Here is a 16508-nt window from a genome sequence, read left to right as displayed (position 1 = left end):
AACTTACATCATTCAGGGGTGCGAAAAAGCCGCTCCCTTAAGGGATGCAAATTAGATTGACTTAAAGCCATGTCTACATGTTATGTCAGGAGATGCTCTCCCACCAACACAACTTCTGCATCTCCTTGAAGTGGAGTAATAAGCTGATTGGAGAGCGCTCTCCCATCAGCACAGCATACCTTAGTGTTGATACAGCTGTACTGGTATAATGTGGTAGTGAAGACAAGCCCTTGGATACAAACACTGCAGGAGCCTCTCTATAGGAGAAAAGGTCCAGAACTCCCCAGGAGGAAAGAGGCAAAGGAGAAGGGGTTCAACATCTTATTTTTCACTCCATGTGTTCAACAATACTAATTCCTGCTGTGTGACGGTAATTTTTTGCCTTTTTGGACCCAGAGTCTCTGGAGTTTGTAAGACTTACCTCTGAGTATCATGAGAATCTGGGGATTCATGTTGGGAGGAAGGAGAGCTGTATAGAAGCTCTCCTTCTTTCCCGAGAGAGCTGAGGACCCACTCCAGTTTTGGGGGGGGATGTGTGTGTGTGCAGGTCCTTTAGTTTAAGGGGGATTTCCCTCTCCAGTCCAGGGAGGAGAGGGAACATGGCCCCTAAATTGGCTAGATAGATTTCTCATCTTCAGATTTTCCCCCTGAAACCTCAGAAGCTCCTGATCAGGCTTTTCTGTATTGGAGACTTGGCTCTTCAGGCTAGGATGGAGACCTGATATGCTAGCCTTGCTGAGCTCTGTATCCTGGAAGTGAGAGGTTTGGCTGGGAACATGCTAGTCATAATTCACTTTCTGTAGAGCTTGTAAATGTTGCCTCACATAGGGAATGTATCTCCAGGACATATGGCTGAGATTTAAGCCAGGTACTGGTAGGACAGCTTTGTACTGCCAGAGTGGGGACAGAGAAGTCTGACAGAGGTTGTGCAACCCCACATCCATATAGTTGAAATCACCACATTTGCATTGCGTAGATAGCAGAGGAGGAGAAGTCAACTGCCCAAAACCAAATAAAAATGAAGGCTTTAAAACAAAAATGTTCAGAAGAAATTAAGTGCCAACTTGTTCAACTACTGAAGGCAGAAAATCTGGTTGCCTGAGCTGAAGGGCACAGTATGGTCCTGGAGACTCCAGCAACAGCACTGGCCTACCTCTGAATTCCCTATGTGGGGTATTACCTCATTAGTAATGAATGAGGAGCAAAGCAACAGAATTGTAATATCTTGAGATTTCACATTTGGGTACTCCCCATCTATGGTTCAGAAAGAATCCAGCAAAAGAGTGGAGGATTTAAAGCTTTATTTGTAGAAACAGTGGACTGCATTAATAGCAGCAAGATTTGCATTGTATTTAAATTCAGCACTAATAATAGGTTAATATTTATTTACATTTAATATTTAAACCAGGACACGCTAAATACAGCTGCAATTTTAGAGCAGAAAGGACAGACACATACAAAAACAAAAAAAGTTAGACAGACTCAATAGTAAAAATGTCACGATTAACTATTTTGCTCAGACCACTCAGGTGGATTTAGTCCAATGGTGAATTAGAATTTCTTAATCTGATTGGCTGGAAGATTGGATTTGTCCAAGTCATCAAAGTATGGATGGTTCAAGGCCATTTTGCCAGAGATTCTTTTTGCAGGATCATAAATTAACATTTTCTGGGGATAAAAATAGTTTAGTTACTTATAAAGCATGGTTGAGCTTCATCTGCCAATACTTTAATAGAAAAAGGAGTTCTCCTATATGCAATGACTTCCAAGCTCACTTTGACCAAGAAGCTTCATTTAAAAAGGTATTTGAACCAACATCTCAAATACAGCAATTCTTAGAACTTCAAAATGAGACAAATGCATTCATTCATTTACCCTCTGGTTTAGTAACCAAGCCACTATGTTTGGTAGTTCACCTGTTTGCATTAGGTATGCTTTTAAAAGCAACTCTGGATATCTCATGGCAGCCTTTGCCTTAGTTTTAGTTTCCTGATAGTGCAGAATATCATCAAGTATTCCATGCTTTTTAAGAAGTGTGTGAATAGGCACACTAGTTATTTGTTTCCCTAAATTCAGTATTCTTAAACAGATGTGAAGTTGACAGTTTGACAGTCAATATTTACACTAATACATATAAAATACTTTGTATGTGTGCATGAGTGAGCAGTTAAATGTGAAACCCAGTTTGAGAGGTATGCAAGTGTGTTCAATGTAGATGGGGTTAAGACAGACCAGGGATTTTTTTTTTTTTTTTATAAACAGCTTAAAATGGCAAGATTTTGCTCCCACAGAACAAAGATGAAAGATTCAGCACAGATGTTACATACAGTGTATTATTAGTCTCCCCACAGTTTTAGTACTAAGGAGAAAAGGAAGCATTTTAGTTACTATGGCATTCAAGGGCCTTCTAGGCCCCATAAGGAACCATTTAAATTAGATTAAAAACTTAAACTCAGCGGGACTACTCCACAGTAAGTCAGTCCCAAAACTAAGACAAGCCTATGCAGGGCATGGGTCTTTCCTTTGCTGTAACCTCTTTTCAGTTAAAAGGTACGCTTTTGATAGGAAACTCCCAAAGCTCCACCTACCTCTTCCCTCCAAATCCTCCTGACTTTCCCCCCTTCCCCCCCCCCCAAGTTACCAAGGAAGACAAGGAGCATTGCCTCAAAAGAGCCAATTCAGATTCTGGAAGGTGGGCAGAGGGATAATGGAGGGTCAAGGTACCCACTACAAAATAGCAAGTCCTTGAATATTTTTAAAACTTAATCATTGTCTCTACTGGGAGGTCTCCCACTTTGAATTTCCAAGCCCTGAACTTCATTTGGTTAAACAGTTCTATAAAATAGAAATGTAAATATTGCTTCTGGCTTTAGAACTTGTGTATCACGTTTTAGTCCTAAATAACATGTTACAGCTCAGTTACATCCCTGAAAATAGGGTTTTCTAATGAACACTCACAACCTATGTTAGTTAATTTTGGGAGCTGATGCACTTATGGGAAAAACATCTACAGTAGAACCTCAGAGTTACACACCTTGGGAACAGAGGTTGTTCATAACTGAAACATTTGTAACTCTGAACAAAATGTTATGGTTCTTTCAAAAGTTTACAACTGAACATTGACTTAATACAGCTTTGAAACTTTACTATGCAGAAGAAAAATGCTGCTTTTATCCAGGTTAATTTAAATGAAACATGTACAGAAATAGTTTCCTTACCTTGTCAAATAATCTTGTCCTTATTTAGTAGTTTACATTTAACACAGTACTGTATGGTATTTGCTTGTTTTATGGGGGAAGGGGTGGGGCTGCTCCTGCCTGATTGCGTACTTCTGGTTCCAAATGAGATGTGTGGTTAACTGGTCATTTTGTAGCTCTGAGGTTCCACTGCATGTAGCACTACTATTAAATCTATAAGTTAGCTACCAGAAAGCCTTATAAGCCTTGAAGTACTGATTGCCCAAATATGCAACTCAGATATGAAAGCCATATTGGAAGGCACTGCCAGTTAACTTCTGAGATACAGGAACCTCTCAGACAATTTTACACTCTGTGCTGCTATCTTTCAAGTAGAATAGTCCTGTCTGAGTTTTGACCAGTGACTGTTAAAAGGAATTTAACAGTCTTTTTTTGTGCAACTTTAATTGATGAAAAGCTTGCTTTTGTCCTGGTACGACTCCAAACTTAGGCAATTTTGCTTTATTAGATATCATTAGCATATCCCTTTTTACTTCTGATAAAGGAAGTTGAATATGGTCAGGGAAGTGATTAAGACTTGAAACATTTCTGTCTTCATATCCTAGTTTAACATATGGCTTTATCTTAGCAAGCTACATTTTGTAGATTTGAGTGCCTGAAATCTGAGCTAAATTTGGATTTCAGATTCTTTATCTATTGACACTGTTGGTCGACTTATGAAATGGAGAACACCGTTGGATTTTTTTGTTAACAAAATTTTCCACTGTGAAATAAGTGTCCTATAGTCTTGACACACAAGGTAGTGAGGGAGCTAGCTCGATAGGCATTTTATAAATCTGCACAAATATATGTACACAAATTATGTAACAAAAGTTTCTGCTTTGATGTGTTTTAGATGATCATGTATTAAAGATAGTCACTGTCAACAAAGTGTTGGTTTGTGCCATACTTTGCTTCCGTATGCTAGCGCACAGGTTCAACCTTTTTTTGACTCATGACCCCCAAAACTTTTTTCTTTTTAGACTTGGAGCTTTCCTCCCACTGTGTGATTGGGACTTTCCAGTGTAATCTAGATGGAACTGGGGCCATCAATACATTTATTCCAATCAAGGAGTTTGTATTTTAAAGAAAATTAGTGCTTTGACCCTGTTGTCTAACTGAGTATGGCTAGGAAACCTTTTAACACATACATTAATATCCACAAAGTTTTCAGGGCAGTATTTTTCAATCCCAGCATCGAAGAGTCTGCAACCCCATGTGCCAGGTCACAATGCCACTCACTCAAATTTGGCCTGGCCACCCCTCAGTTATTATTTGTTCTGCTTGTTTTACATTAGAAGCCTGGGTACTCTAAGCTGGAAGACTAATGACTGCAGAACTAGTTAAATACTGATCACACAAGAGGGATTTTTAAAAACTCTATTATTAGTGAGATTACAGAGAAAGGAAGACCTTGTTAAAGATTCATCACCCTTACTCTTTCATTCAATGTTTTTGTGGTCACAGGTCATCCTAAAAAAAAGTGAGGGAAGACCAAGGCTTTCATATTAACTTAAGCTGCACTGGTGAAGCGAATTTACAGTAGGAATTTGTAGGAGAACTACACACTACCACTGCCAAGTGCTGTGTTGCTCCACAGAGGTATTAAGATCAATGTCTCAAGATTCAGGAAAAAGTTGGCACTTGTTTTTTCCCCCCACCCCACATTTGAAATGCAGGTCTTCCCTCCCTTCTTTGTTAGAGGACCACAGAAAAATCCCAGGAGGCTATGAATAGTTACATCACACAGGGCTGCAACCTGAGCTGCAGCCTTTCATCCCCACTAAGAGAATAAAGGATGCGAAGTCTAAGGCTGTCCAAGAATCCTAGGTTACATCATTATTGATTTCTAAAGATTTTGCTAAGGCCCTCTAAAGAGGCAAATGAAAACCTGATATTTTCCATATGAAAAAGTAGAAAAAGGCAGAAGTCTCCCCCCGCCCCAAATTTAATCCAGTCTTTTACAGATTGTAAAGAGTAGGGGAAGGGTTGGGCTTGCAGTTCTAAGTATGACAGACTGAGGAATTGATTTTGAAGTGTACAAATGGTTTTGAAGTTTCCTTAAAAAAAAAAAAAAAAAAAAGCCATAATTCCAGCAGTACAATTCCACAAACCAAACATTGGTTCAATACAACTTTAAAAGTGCCATCAGATACAGCAGGTACATCGCTAACACACCTGATTACCATCCAAGTAATGACCAGGGTGGCCCCAGCTTACTTTGCAAGATCGGAACACAAGGTGGCTTTGAATTCCTCTTGTTGTGTAAAGAACTGAACAAGTCCAACCGTGGCAGAGAAGCTGAACCTTTTGGCCCAGAGGTAAGAGTGTAAACAAGAGACTCAATAGATCTTATTCAAAAAACTCCAAGCTAAAGGATGACTCAAGATAAATAGACTGCTATAACAAACTTTAATTTGGCCAAGAAACTAGGAATTCAATGTACAGCCCGGAAGAGCCATGCAGTCTTCAATGACAAGTATTTAAAACTTCAGGTTTAAGTTGCCTCTCTGACTCACTAATATAAAACAAGCTCTGGCTGCCCTCTTGCTTACCTATAGCTATGAAGATGAGATCAAGAGAGATTATTCCAATAGTCCAGAGACCAAAGTTTGCTAACCATCAAGGAAGCAGAATGGATAAATATGCTAATTAGGCACAGTCACTAAACTCCCAGCAAGCTGCCTGCATGGCCTTTACTATTGCAAAATTTAAGCACCTTTGCATTATAACAGGTTTCAGAGTAGCAGCCACGTTAGTCTGTATCCGCAAAAAGAAAAAGGAGTACTTGTGGCACCTTAGAGACTAACAAATTTATTAGAGCATAAGCTTTCGTGAGCTACAGCTCACTTCATCGGATGCATTCGGTGGAAAATACAGACTTGATTAGCAACGTCTTCCAAGCAGGACACTCATTTTGACAGGACTGTTTAATGTTTGTAATTGACAGAGAAGGCAGGAAAATAAAATAAAAAAAACCCAAAACCTCAGATGTTCCAATAAGCCTCTCTTTTACAGACTAGCCTCCTTTTAGTCTGGGTCCAACAATCACTCACACCCCCATGGTTACTATTCTTTGTTCCAGTTTCTTTTAGGTATCCTTTAGGGGTGGAGAGGCTCTCTCTTGAGCAAGAGACTAAAAGGAGGCTAGTCTGTAAAAGAGGCTTATTGGAACATCTCTGAGGTTTTGGTTTTTTTAGTTTCCTGCCTTCTCTATCAGTTACAAACGTTAAACAATCCTGTCAAAATGAGCGTCCTGCTCGGAAGATGTTGCTAATCAAGTCTGTATTTTCCACCGAATGCATCCGATGAAGTGAGTTGTAGCTCACGAAAGCTTACGCTCAAATAAATTTGTTAGTCTCTAAGGTGCCACAAGTACTCTTTCTTTTTTGCATTATGGTTATACCAAGCTGGATTAAGTTGGTTTTAGATATCTTAGAAGACACCAGGTACTTTTAACCCCCAATAGCCTCCTTGAGATGAAGTTTAGAAGAAAAGGCCACTTACAGAGAGTAAATCTAGTCCATCTTCATCTAGGTTTTTGACGTGAGATGCCAGACTGCCAGGTTTCCACTTGGGGAATGTGTTCTTATAGTCTTGCAAGGATTCCACTTCGGGCCACACCTCATTGTTGGGTGTCCCTAAAGCTCTACAAAAGAATAAGCAAAGAGCTGATAATTTGTATTGAGCAATTGTAACTCATTATTAAAATGTTATGCAGAGTATAGCTTCATAAAGCATTCTTTGCATCGCTATGTATTTAGCAAAGATTGTGTCTTAAATACCTGAAGATTCTGAAGAGTTGATCAATTTCAGAGTCTCCATGAAACAGTGGTTTCTTAGTTGCTATTTCAGCAAATATAGTACCTATGCTCCAGATATCTACAGGAGTTGAGTAACGAGCAGATCCTAGCAACACCTCTGGAGATCTGTACCACAGCGTCACTACCTATTGCACAAGAAAATTCTTATTTGTAATTTATAGTTGCATTAAATCTTCCAGATGGTTGTACAAAAGTATGGCTCATCTTCCAGTGGGAAAATTGTTCCAAATATATTAATTCTTTTAATAAAATATAATCAGAACTGTTGCCAACTAAACTACTACAAGTGGGACCTATTGATTTATTTGGAATAGCACTATCTGCCGTAATTACATCCTGCTCTCTTTGAGGAGTGGATATATTTTTATGTTTATCAGTTAAATTTGTTTGTTCTTGGCTATTTTTGTTAGCATTTTGACAGAAACAGTCATGCTCTGTAGGTCTGTTATGATCCATGGGAGTTTTTTTTAGGTGTTGTAGTTCAGAGCACCTCAGGGTAAGTGGACATAATAAACTTGAAAAAGTCAGTTTAAAAGTTAGAAGTACCATCTACTCAAGATTCATCCCTCAACCTACCATTTTATTACAACAACACTGTTGTCACACTTAACAAAGCTTGTCTATCAATCAGAGTAAAAGAGAGAAATGACTACAGTGAAGCTGTCACTGTTAAATGCACAAATTGAAATTGGAAAAAGTAGTCTCACTGCTATAGTAATCTTTTTAAAATGTAATTTTAAGATAGAATTATTCTGAAAACTTTTTTCTTAGTTAACAGTATTCTTTTAGCTACTTTATATTAGCAGTTAGCATTTCCTCAAAGAAACCATTAATGGAGAGAGAGAAACTGGAATGAGAGTTATTTATTATACCTATTATCATAGTGCCTACAAACCCTTGTTGTGTCAGTTATGGAAAAAACACACTGCAATTCACTTACTTCATGTGTATACACCCGGACAGGGATCCCAAAGGCTCTGGCCAGTCCAAAATCTGCTAATTTAATTACTCCTTTATCATCTATTAACAAGTTTTGAGGCTTTAAGTCTCTGTGCAGAACCCTTCTTGAATGACAGAATACAATACCTTGCAGGATTTGGTACAGGTAACTCTGCAGGAGTGAAATACGAGAAGGGAAAAAATTAAAATTAGCTTTACTGCAAACTACTGTTCTGCATCATGTGGCACTATTTGCTTATGTCAGATCTGCCACTAGAGTTGACATACTATAGAAATGGTCAGCTAAGAGCCATAACGTTGCAAACTGTAAGTAAACTTTACAAAATTCTCTTCATGAAGGCAACATTGTTATGATTAATGCAAAAAAGATATGTAACAGTGTTGTCTATTATTCAAATGCTTGTATTAGAACTAAGTCATTTTTAGGTTTTGAAATGCATCTAAAAAAATTTGAGGGTGCACTAGACAAAATGTCAGATTTAAGATTCAGAAGGCCCACCTCTTAATGATACCAGCAAATTGTTCCCAAGCCTCCCCTCCTTAGGGGTGAAAGGAAAGAAACATCAAAAGTAGTCATGCAGCTTGAAGTATTATTTTAAAAAACAAACAAACAAAATAGTGTTTCCAGCATGGCAGATTTCACAGTTTGCTCTTTCCATATACATCTTTAAAATACAAGATGAAGTGACACTGATAGTTACTATATTGACTCCCTTACCTTAACAAGCATGGAATCTACATACTGGCCAGATGGAATAGAGTCCAAATATTTTTTGAGATCCATAGAAAGAAATTCAAAGATGAGGTACAGTCTTGAATCTTGCATAAGCACATCCTGAAGACTAATGAAAAATATATCTATGATACATTAACTCCATACTACACCTCCCCTGAAAGCCTTACACAGATGCAAGCTGACATTACTGCTCAAGCACTTTTCCAAGAATCTCAGAGCTTAGAATTGCTTAGCACTTCCCCAGCTGAGGCTATTCATCCACATTGTCAGAAAGTCACTGGTTTTCTCTTGGCTTTCATCTGAGCTGGCATGCGTTAGGGTTATTTAGCCTCTCAGCAGTATTGTTAAGCAATGAGATTCAGTGCAATTTGGGAGATCAGTCACATGTGAAATTATTAATTAAACTGGTAGTGCCAGGCCAACTTGAAACTAAGAATTCAAATCTTCTAGGCAGGAGGGAACAGTGCTCTATCATCATCCAGAAAAAGATCCTGGGAAGCAGATACTCAAAAAAAGGACGAGGCTCTCTTTTTAAAAATGGCAAACAAGGTACTAGTGAAACTTTTGAAAATAAGTAAAGGCCCTATCTAACTTCCACTGAAGACAATTACTTCCATAGAAGTTCGATCAGTGCCTAAATTACTATATTATGGGCCCAATCTCACTGAGCTCTACATAAGCAGACTCCTATTTCAGTGGTACTCTATGTGAGAGAAGTGGTCTACACATGGACAGCTCAGTGAAAGATTGGAACCTAAAATAGGACTTGTAATTTAGCGGTTTTTATGCTCCCCTGTCAAATAAGAAAACAAGATGTGGATTGTGATTTGAACCTACACACAAGACAAAGACATTTTTAATCTTAACTGGTGAGTATCTCTATCAAATAAAGCCCCGGTTAAGCCAAATAGGATCTGTATACCCTATGAGGAATAAGTGAATATTTTAGAGGCAATATATATTAAATGGTTTTCTAAGGTCAAGCAATTCTACTATAAATTCAAAGATTTCCAATACCCAAAATTTTAATTACAGCTCTCAGATTTGTACCAATTATGAAAGTGCACTATCAAACAAACAGCTATACATTTTAAAATATCTGCCGCAAAAACAAAGCAAACCCTTCAGACAGCCAGGACTCAAGCTAAACCATGTTAGTGGTCAGTCACTCGGGTCCGGTAAGTTACTTGCAGTTTTGAAGTATCAGGAGATCCTCATGGCTCACTGCATAACACAGCATAAACTGATTCCAGAAGGGAGCCATAAAAATCATAGAAATGTAGGGCTGGGACCTCAAAAGTTCATCTAGTTCAGCACTTTGCCCTGAAGCAGGACCAAACACCCCGAAAGGTGTTTGTCTAATCTATTCTTAAAAACCTCCAATGATGAGGATTCCACGGTCTCCCTTGGAAGCGTATTCCAGTGCTTAACTATATTAATAGTCATAAAAGTTTTTCCTAATACCAAACCTAAATCTCCCTTGATTGAAGATTAAGCCAATTACTTCTTGTCCTACTTTCAATAGACATGGAGAACAATTTATCACTATCATGTTTGTAATAACCCTGATCATATTTGAAGGTTTATCAGGTTCCCACTCAGTCCCCCCCCCCCCACTCCCCTCAAGAAAAAAAAAAAAAAAGCCTAATTTTAACTTTTCCTCATAGGTCAGATTTTGTAAACCTTTTATAATTTCTGTGGCTCTCCTCTAGACTCTCTCCAATTTGTCCACATCTTTCCTAAAATGTGGCACCAAGAACTAGTCACAATATTCCAGCTGAGGCCTCCCCAGTGCCAAGTAAAGCAGGACAATTACGTCCTGTGTCTTACATAGGACACTCCTGTTAATACACCCCAGAATATTAGCCTTTTTTGCAATTGCATCATATTGTTGACTTGTTCAATCTGTGATCCACTATAACCCCCAAATCCTTGGCAGCAGTACTACCATTTAGCCAGTTATTCCCCGTTTTGTAGTTGTGCATTTGATTTTTCCTTCTTAAGTGAAATATTTTACACTTGTCTATAATGAATTTCATCTTGTTGATATCCATTTCTCTTTAGCTGGAAAAAGGATAGCTATGCTGTACAGATTCCAAAGTAACAAATGAGAATCTTAGAACATTCCCAAAGCGGTGGGTGGAGGAGGTAGTGGGAAGAAGAGCAGAAAGACACTAAGTAATAAGGATGTGCAGAGGAAAAAGTCATTATCTGGGGCTGTATGGAAGATTTGTAGCTATGAGAAATTCAGACTGAAGCAAAAGCAAGGCCCTCCTCTTTCACTAGAGAGTGTTTAATAATCAGATTTGACGTGGGAGGAGAGAGGGAGCCCTTCCCAATAGAGAAATTGGCTTAAATCTGAGAATATTGCATGCATACCAGACTATATTGGGATGATGTAGCTCTTTTAGTAAAGAAATTTCTCTGATTGCTGTACTGGGAACACCTTCTTCCTCACTTTCTAGTCGAATTTTCTTCATGGCAACCACCTGTCCTGTGGATTTGTGTCGACCCTTATACACAACACCATAGGTACCTGACCACACACAGACACAAAAAAAAAAAAAGTTGGCGCACACTAAACCACACGGTGAACTTTTAAGAACAGATCAAGTCATGTGTAGGCATTTCATATGAAACAAGGCTTTGTTCTATATAAAGAATCACTGCAATGAAACCAGACACTTCAATCTGGATAAGGTTAGTATTTCATTTTCTGTATCTATGCTATCAGTGACGTTTTATGTGCTGCATGCCAGAAGTGGATAGTGCCATTAATGGCCAGAAAAGGGATGCTTTTATCAGCTGGGAAAGACAGATTAAAACTTTGGGATTACTTCCACAAATCAAATTCTGAGCCATATAGAGATTATTTTAATTTTGAGGAAGCTAGTTTTGTTTTAAACTGGGATTTTTGTACTTTTGTTCCTGATAAAGTTAGCTTTGTTATGCTAAAATGAAAGTTGTACGAAGAGATGTAGTTAAAAGGTGGCCTGTTTTCATACTTTTCTTGAAGCATTTTTAAATCAGAGCAGATACACAAGATTGAAATTCTTTAACACGAAAACAAACCCATATTTTTTAAGATCTTTGCATACATGCTTATGTAATACTTCAGAAGGCTCATAACTTCATACAGTACAGTATGTAAGTATTTTACAACCGTGATTTCCCATAACAAGCAGATTTACAAAAGTGAATAGACTCTAGGTTTAGCCGTTCTCTCTCATAAGGCCAGAGACAATTTGTTGCAAAGTCTCATTAGGCCAAAGAACTTAGTTCAAAATCTCAAGTCAACATAAAATCTGGAGTTTATGGAAAGACAGTATATAATCTTCTACTTTATAAAGTGATCTCTAACTGCTTAAACTAACTTTAACTAAAGCACAAAGAACGTGGATAATACCTCCACAGAGAAACTCAATACGCAGCACAAAAGTGATCTCCTTCCACAGCAATGTGCTATAGTGTGTGTGTTACAATAGACTAACATTACTTCTGCACAGCAGTGCTATTGACTTAGCATCTTCATAGTTAAATGAAAGATATCAGATCATACCACTTCCACGGGCAGGATGTAGTCCAGAGCCAGGATATATCAGATACTAATACTCTTCTACATGTGCCCCCAGAGGAGAATGTAAACAGGACACAACTGCTTTTATGCCACAACACAATCTGTGGTCCAACCAATGCATCACATTTTAAGGGAGCCAAAAGGTCTTCAACTGTATAGGGGCAGACCTCAAAGCCTACAGTCTGTTCTCCTCCCACTTTTCTCAGGGTTAGGGGTGGAATACAATCTGAGATGCACACAGATAATCCTCAGCATGAATGCAGGCAACTGACACCACAGGTAGGAGATTGCACTTACTCCATTGGCACTATAGAAAGATGCTTGAATGCACTTGTGCACTCATTTATTTTGATGAGCCACAGATTCATCTTGTCAGATCTCACTTTGTGGCTCTATACAGACTCATCCAGGAGCTTAAGTGTACTAATACATGATATAGCTGCAGAATAAGCTTCCTTCAGTGTCTAACAAATTGATAAGTAAAATTACATAGCGGAAAGGATAATCGATCAAGTGTTACTCACCTTCACCAATCTTCTCTATCTTTGTGTAGTCATCCATTGCTATTTGTTAGGATTGCCTTGAAATGAGTGGGGGAAGGGAGAGGAGACACAAAACCAGAGGTAAGTGGTTGCTATCCTAAAAGCAGAATACAAAGGAGCCATTGAATATATGGCTGGTCCCTGGACACCAATATATATTATTTAGTGAGACATTAGATTAGTTTGGGAAGGTTCTGAATATGCACATAAGCTTTGTATCCTGCTTAAACTTGGATTCATCCAACTCAGTTATGACAAAGTAGCAGGGAAGACATTTCCCTTACTATTCACTCCTCCACCTCCATGACAAAGCAAAAAGCCCCCAAAACAGTGTTTATTCAGGGTTCCAACCACTCACAACAGCACAAGACTTTAGGATAGGCAGTGGAGGTGCATAACAGGGACACAGTGATCTTGAGACAAAAGTTACTGTTAAACAACTATAGTTCTTTGAGTGTTGCCTCTGCATATTCATACTTGAGAGCTGAGAGTTTGGAATTTTCTAGCTGTGTCCACTGGGGTCTGTCACCCTTCCTCTCGCATCATGGTCAGAAGATATAAATGGTAGAGTGGCCCCCAATCGCCCCTTAGTTTCTTTTGATTGCTGACATGAGGACAGGCTTACACCACAAGTGGAAATAGGCAGAGACCCCTCATAGAAGAAAAATTGCATTTTTTTGTATGTAAATAGTTGGGGGTGGGAAATAGACATTATACTTTGTCAATTTTTTTCTTTTTGCTTCGCATTTGACAGCACTTTGCAGTGCTACCACCAAGGGCAGTGAAATGGTTGGACACCAGCAGGAAGAACAAACAAGGAACAGAAAGGAGACAGGAACCTCAACAGTAGGGAGGAGAGCGAAACAGATTGGGAGTGAAGAGGGCATAATGGGAAGCATAGGAGAGGCTGCCCCAAGAGTGCTCCCCACCATCTACCCACCCAAAGGTCCTGCCTCCTTTGTCCCCAAGCTCATCCAATTTACTCACAGTAAAGAACTTGTACTTTATACTTTAATAGTCTGACATTTAATCAATAGAGCTATAGGAATATTTTCTCTAATACACAGTAAAGAGAGGCCCTGAACATATTTGCATTGATAAGAAAAAAGTCACAATAGTAAAAACCTCAAGCACCACTACAGTCCTAGACTAAGGTGAAGGTAGAGGAGGAAGATTCTTAGGGACAAGGATACTGGGAGAAGTTTAAACACATGATGGGGATGTCATACATAATTTTCTGTACAACTTCTCAATCCATTTCATCTGACACTGCTAACCAGAGACATTAAGTTTGGAAAGGATTTACTGTATCATTATTGGCATTTACCTGATTTGCTTTGATGCAATTTTATAATGAAGTAAACAGTTAAATCTGTAGATGGGGAAGGGAGGAATCAGGAAGGAGAATCAGGCCCATGGGCAAGTACTGTTCAACCAACATGAAGATGGTTTTCAAACTGATGTGGTAATAGTACACCCTTAACACAAGTTATTTCAAGGGCTCACAAAATAAATCTCTACATAGTTTGACAGGCTCATTCTCTGAAGTCTTCTAGAGGAAGAAACTTTTTTTAAGAAAGCCTTGGGGGTGGCTATGAGGTTGGTAACCTGATCACCCAACATTTTAATTTGGGTTTAGAAGGGGAGGGGGGTTAGAAGAGTTAAAAAAATAAGTAATTCTGCCCAAAGACAATTTTACTACAAACATATGAGAACACAGTAAAAGAAAAACTCTTTGGGGCAGAGGCCTTTCCATCATGTGTCTATATACTATGAATTCCTACAGTGTTTTTATACAAAGTTATCACATTAACATTCATATAGTGTTTTAAAATAATGTTACCAGTTAGATTATGAAAACTGAAAGTGTTTTAAGATGCAGTATCAATCTGACAGTTTAAAACAGTCATTCAGATACTATTCCTGCTCAGGAATCCCAATGCGGTTTATGGTTTTATTTACCTTTTCCTAATTTAACTCTTGCTCTTCTGTGCTGTTGTATTGGAAAAAACACACCACGCACAGGAAGCTTTCTATGAGCGGGGAAAGAGTGAAGCTGACTATAAACAAATGCTCAAAGACGACAAACGGAAGTATTTCCCCTTTCTAATCTCTGTCAATTAACAATATTTGGTCATTACTTTTTATCTACTAGCAGTGAGTTCAGACAGAAGTGTGTTAGTTTTAGGGTGCTCCACTTAGTGCCTGGTATATTTGTCAGTGATTGTGGTGTTTACCTTCGCATGGTACGAGCGAGTCAGCTTCATTTTTTGTTAAAACGTCCGGGCCTCGTTGGCCGGATGCGGTTGCGAGCAAGGCCAGGGATTTAGCAGCTTTCAAAGAACGAGTGGATTTTAAGACGTTCAACACGCTCCTACTGCTGCACTCAGTTAACATGGGTGCATTTAACATACGAAATTTGCTCCGACTCTTAGGACGGGTCGCCTCTGCCCTTCGCCCCGGGAAGAGCAACACGTAACTGAGCAGGAGCCGGGACGCGGCCCGGCGGGGATACAAGAGGCATGAAACGAAACAGGAGGACACAGCGGCTGCCCTGGCCAGACAGCTGCGCCGGCTCCTTCGCCGCTCGGCTGCGAACGCCCGGAAACAAACAGAGGCGATGCCCTTGCGCGGCCCAGCGCCGGGCGCCCGGTCTCCGGCCTGCCACCCCGCCGGTGGAGGGGCCCTTTCCTCACCCACTGCCCATGCCCCGCTCAGGACGGGGGGGGACCGATGCCCCGGATTCCTGCCCGGGTGCCGGCTCGAGACCCCATCCCTCCGGCAAGCCCCCTCTGCCCAGGCAAGTCACCAGGCGGAGAGGCGCCCTGCCGCCTCAACAGCCCCCGCTACAAGCTGCCGCCGCCCCGACCCTGCGCCTCACCCCGCGGGCCCGGGCTCGAGCGGCCGCACGGTCGGTCGGTCGGTCACTCACTCACCTCCCTCCCTGGCTGGCTGGCTGGCTGGCTGCGAGAACAACCCCCACACAGCGAGCCGCGGAAAGAGGACGCTGCGGGCGCCGCTGCGGGGCCGATTCGAACTAACCGCGCTAAGCCGCCCCCGCTCCACCAATAGCGTCGCGCCGAGATATTCAAAGCGGCCAATCAGCAGGCCCTCCTGGGCAGGCGCCAAACACGAGCTGAAAGGCGGTCTTCGGGGGTGGGGGTGGGGGTGGGGGGGGGGGAAGAAGCGCGGCTGGGCTCGTCAACCTGCAAATGCTTTTGAGCGTCCCACTGATTTCTAATACAAAGGCAAGGAGCAGGTATTGTAACGTGGGCGGGTCCTTTCAAAACTCAAGGAAGTTTTGCTGGTGCTTCCACCAGCACTTACAGGTGCCAAGGCTCCTTGCTTTGAGCTTTATTTAAAGAGAGTCTTTAAAGTCTATCCCTCCTGCGATGAAGGATTTTCCTGGGTGTTTCAGTGAGACATCTTCAATTTGCCGCAGACTTTTTCTACTTTATGTGAATGATCACAGCACCTCCACATCAGTCATATGCCAGATAAATGCAACAAACTAGTAATGGAGATGCCAGCTATTTTCCCTGGACCCCCTCCTCTTTCATGCTCATCAGTGCAGGATCTGACACCTCCCAATCAGTTATCTTTGCAGCACCGCTAAAGTAGGACAATATTGTC

General features: G+C 40.4%; 1 protein-coding gene across 1 annotated transcript; it reads right to left on the bottom strand.

The window, feature by feature from the left end:
* Positions 1–1284: 1284 nt before the first annotated feature.
* CDK1 (cyclin dependent kinase 1) lies at positions 1285–16031 on the bottom strand. Its single transcript, XM_038411549.2, has 8 exons — positions 15812–16031; positions 12858–12913; positions 11136–11292; positions 8739–8862; positions 8001–8171; positions 7022–7185; positions 6744–6885; positions 1285–1668 (listed from the first exon to the last, which is right to left on the bottom strand). The coding sequence occupies exons 2-8, from the start codon at positions 12892–12894 to the stop codon at positions 1552–1554; spliced, it is 912 nt and encodes a 303-aa protein (XP_038267477.1). The 5' UTR covers positions 12895–12913; positions 15812–16031; the 3' UTR covers positions 1285–1551.
* Between the last annotated feature and the right edge of the window lie 477 nt (positions 16032–16508).

The sequence above is a fragment of the Dermochelys coriacea genome, chromosome 7, assembly GCF_009764565.3.
Source record: "Dermochelys coriacea isolate rDerCor1 chromosome 7, rDerCor1.pri.v4, whole genome shotgun sequence".
NCBI lineage: Eukaryota > Metazoa > Chordata > Testudines > Dermochelyidae > Dermochelys > Dermochelys coriacea.
This window is presented reverse-complemented; position numbering and strand designations above follow the sequence as displayed.

Coding starts and splice junctions, on each gene's coding strand:
- CDK1 (XM_038411549.2), bottom strand. CDS start 12,894: ATGGATGACTACACAAAGATAGAGAAGATTGGTGAAG. Junction 11,293..12,857: donor GATAGAGAAGATTGGTGAAG/GTGAGTAACACT, acceptor GTGTGTGGTCAG/GTACCTATGGTGTTGTGTAT. Junction 8,172..8,738: donor TAGATTCCATGCTTGTTAAG/GTAAGGGAGTCA, acceptor TCACTCCTGCAG/AGTTACCTGTACCAAATCCT.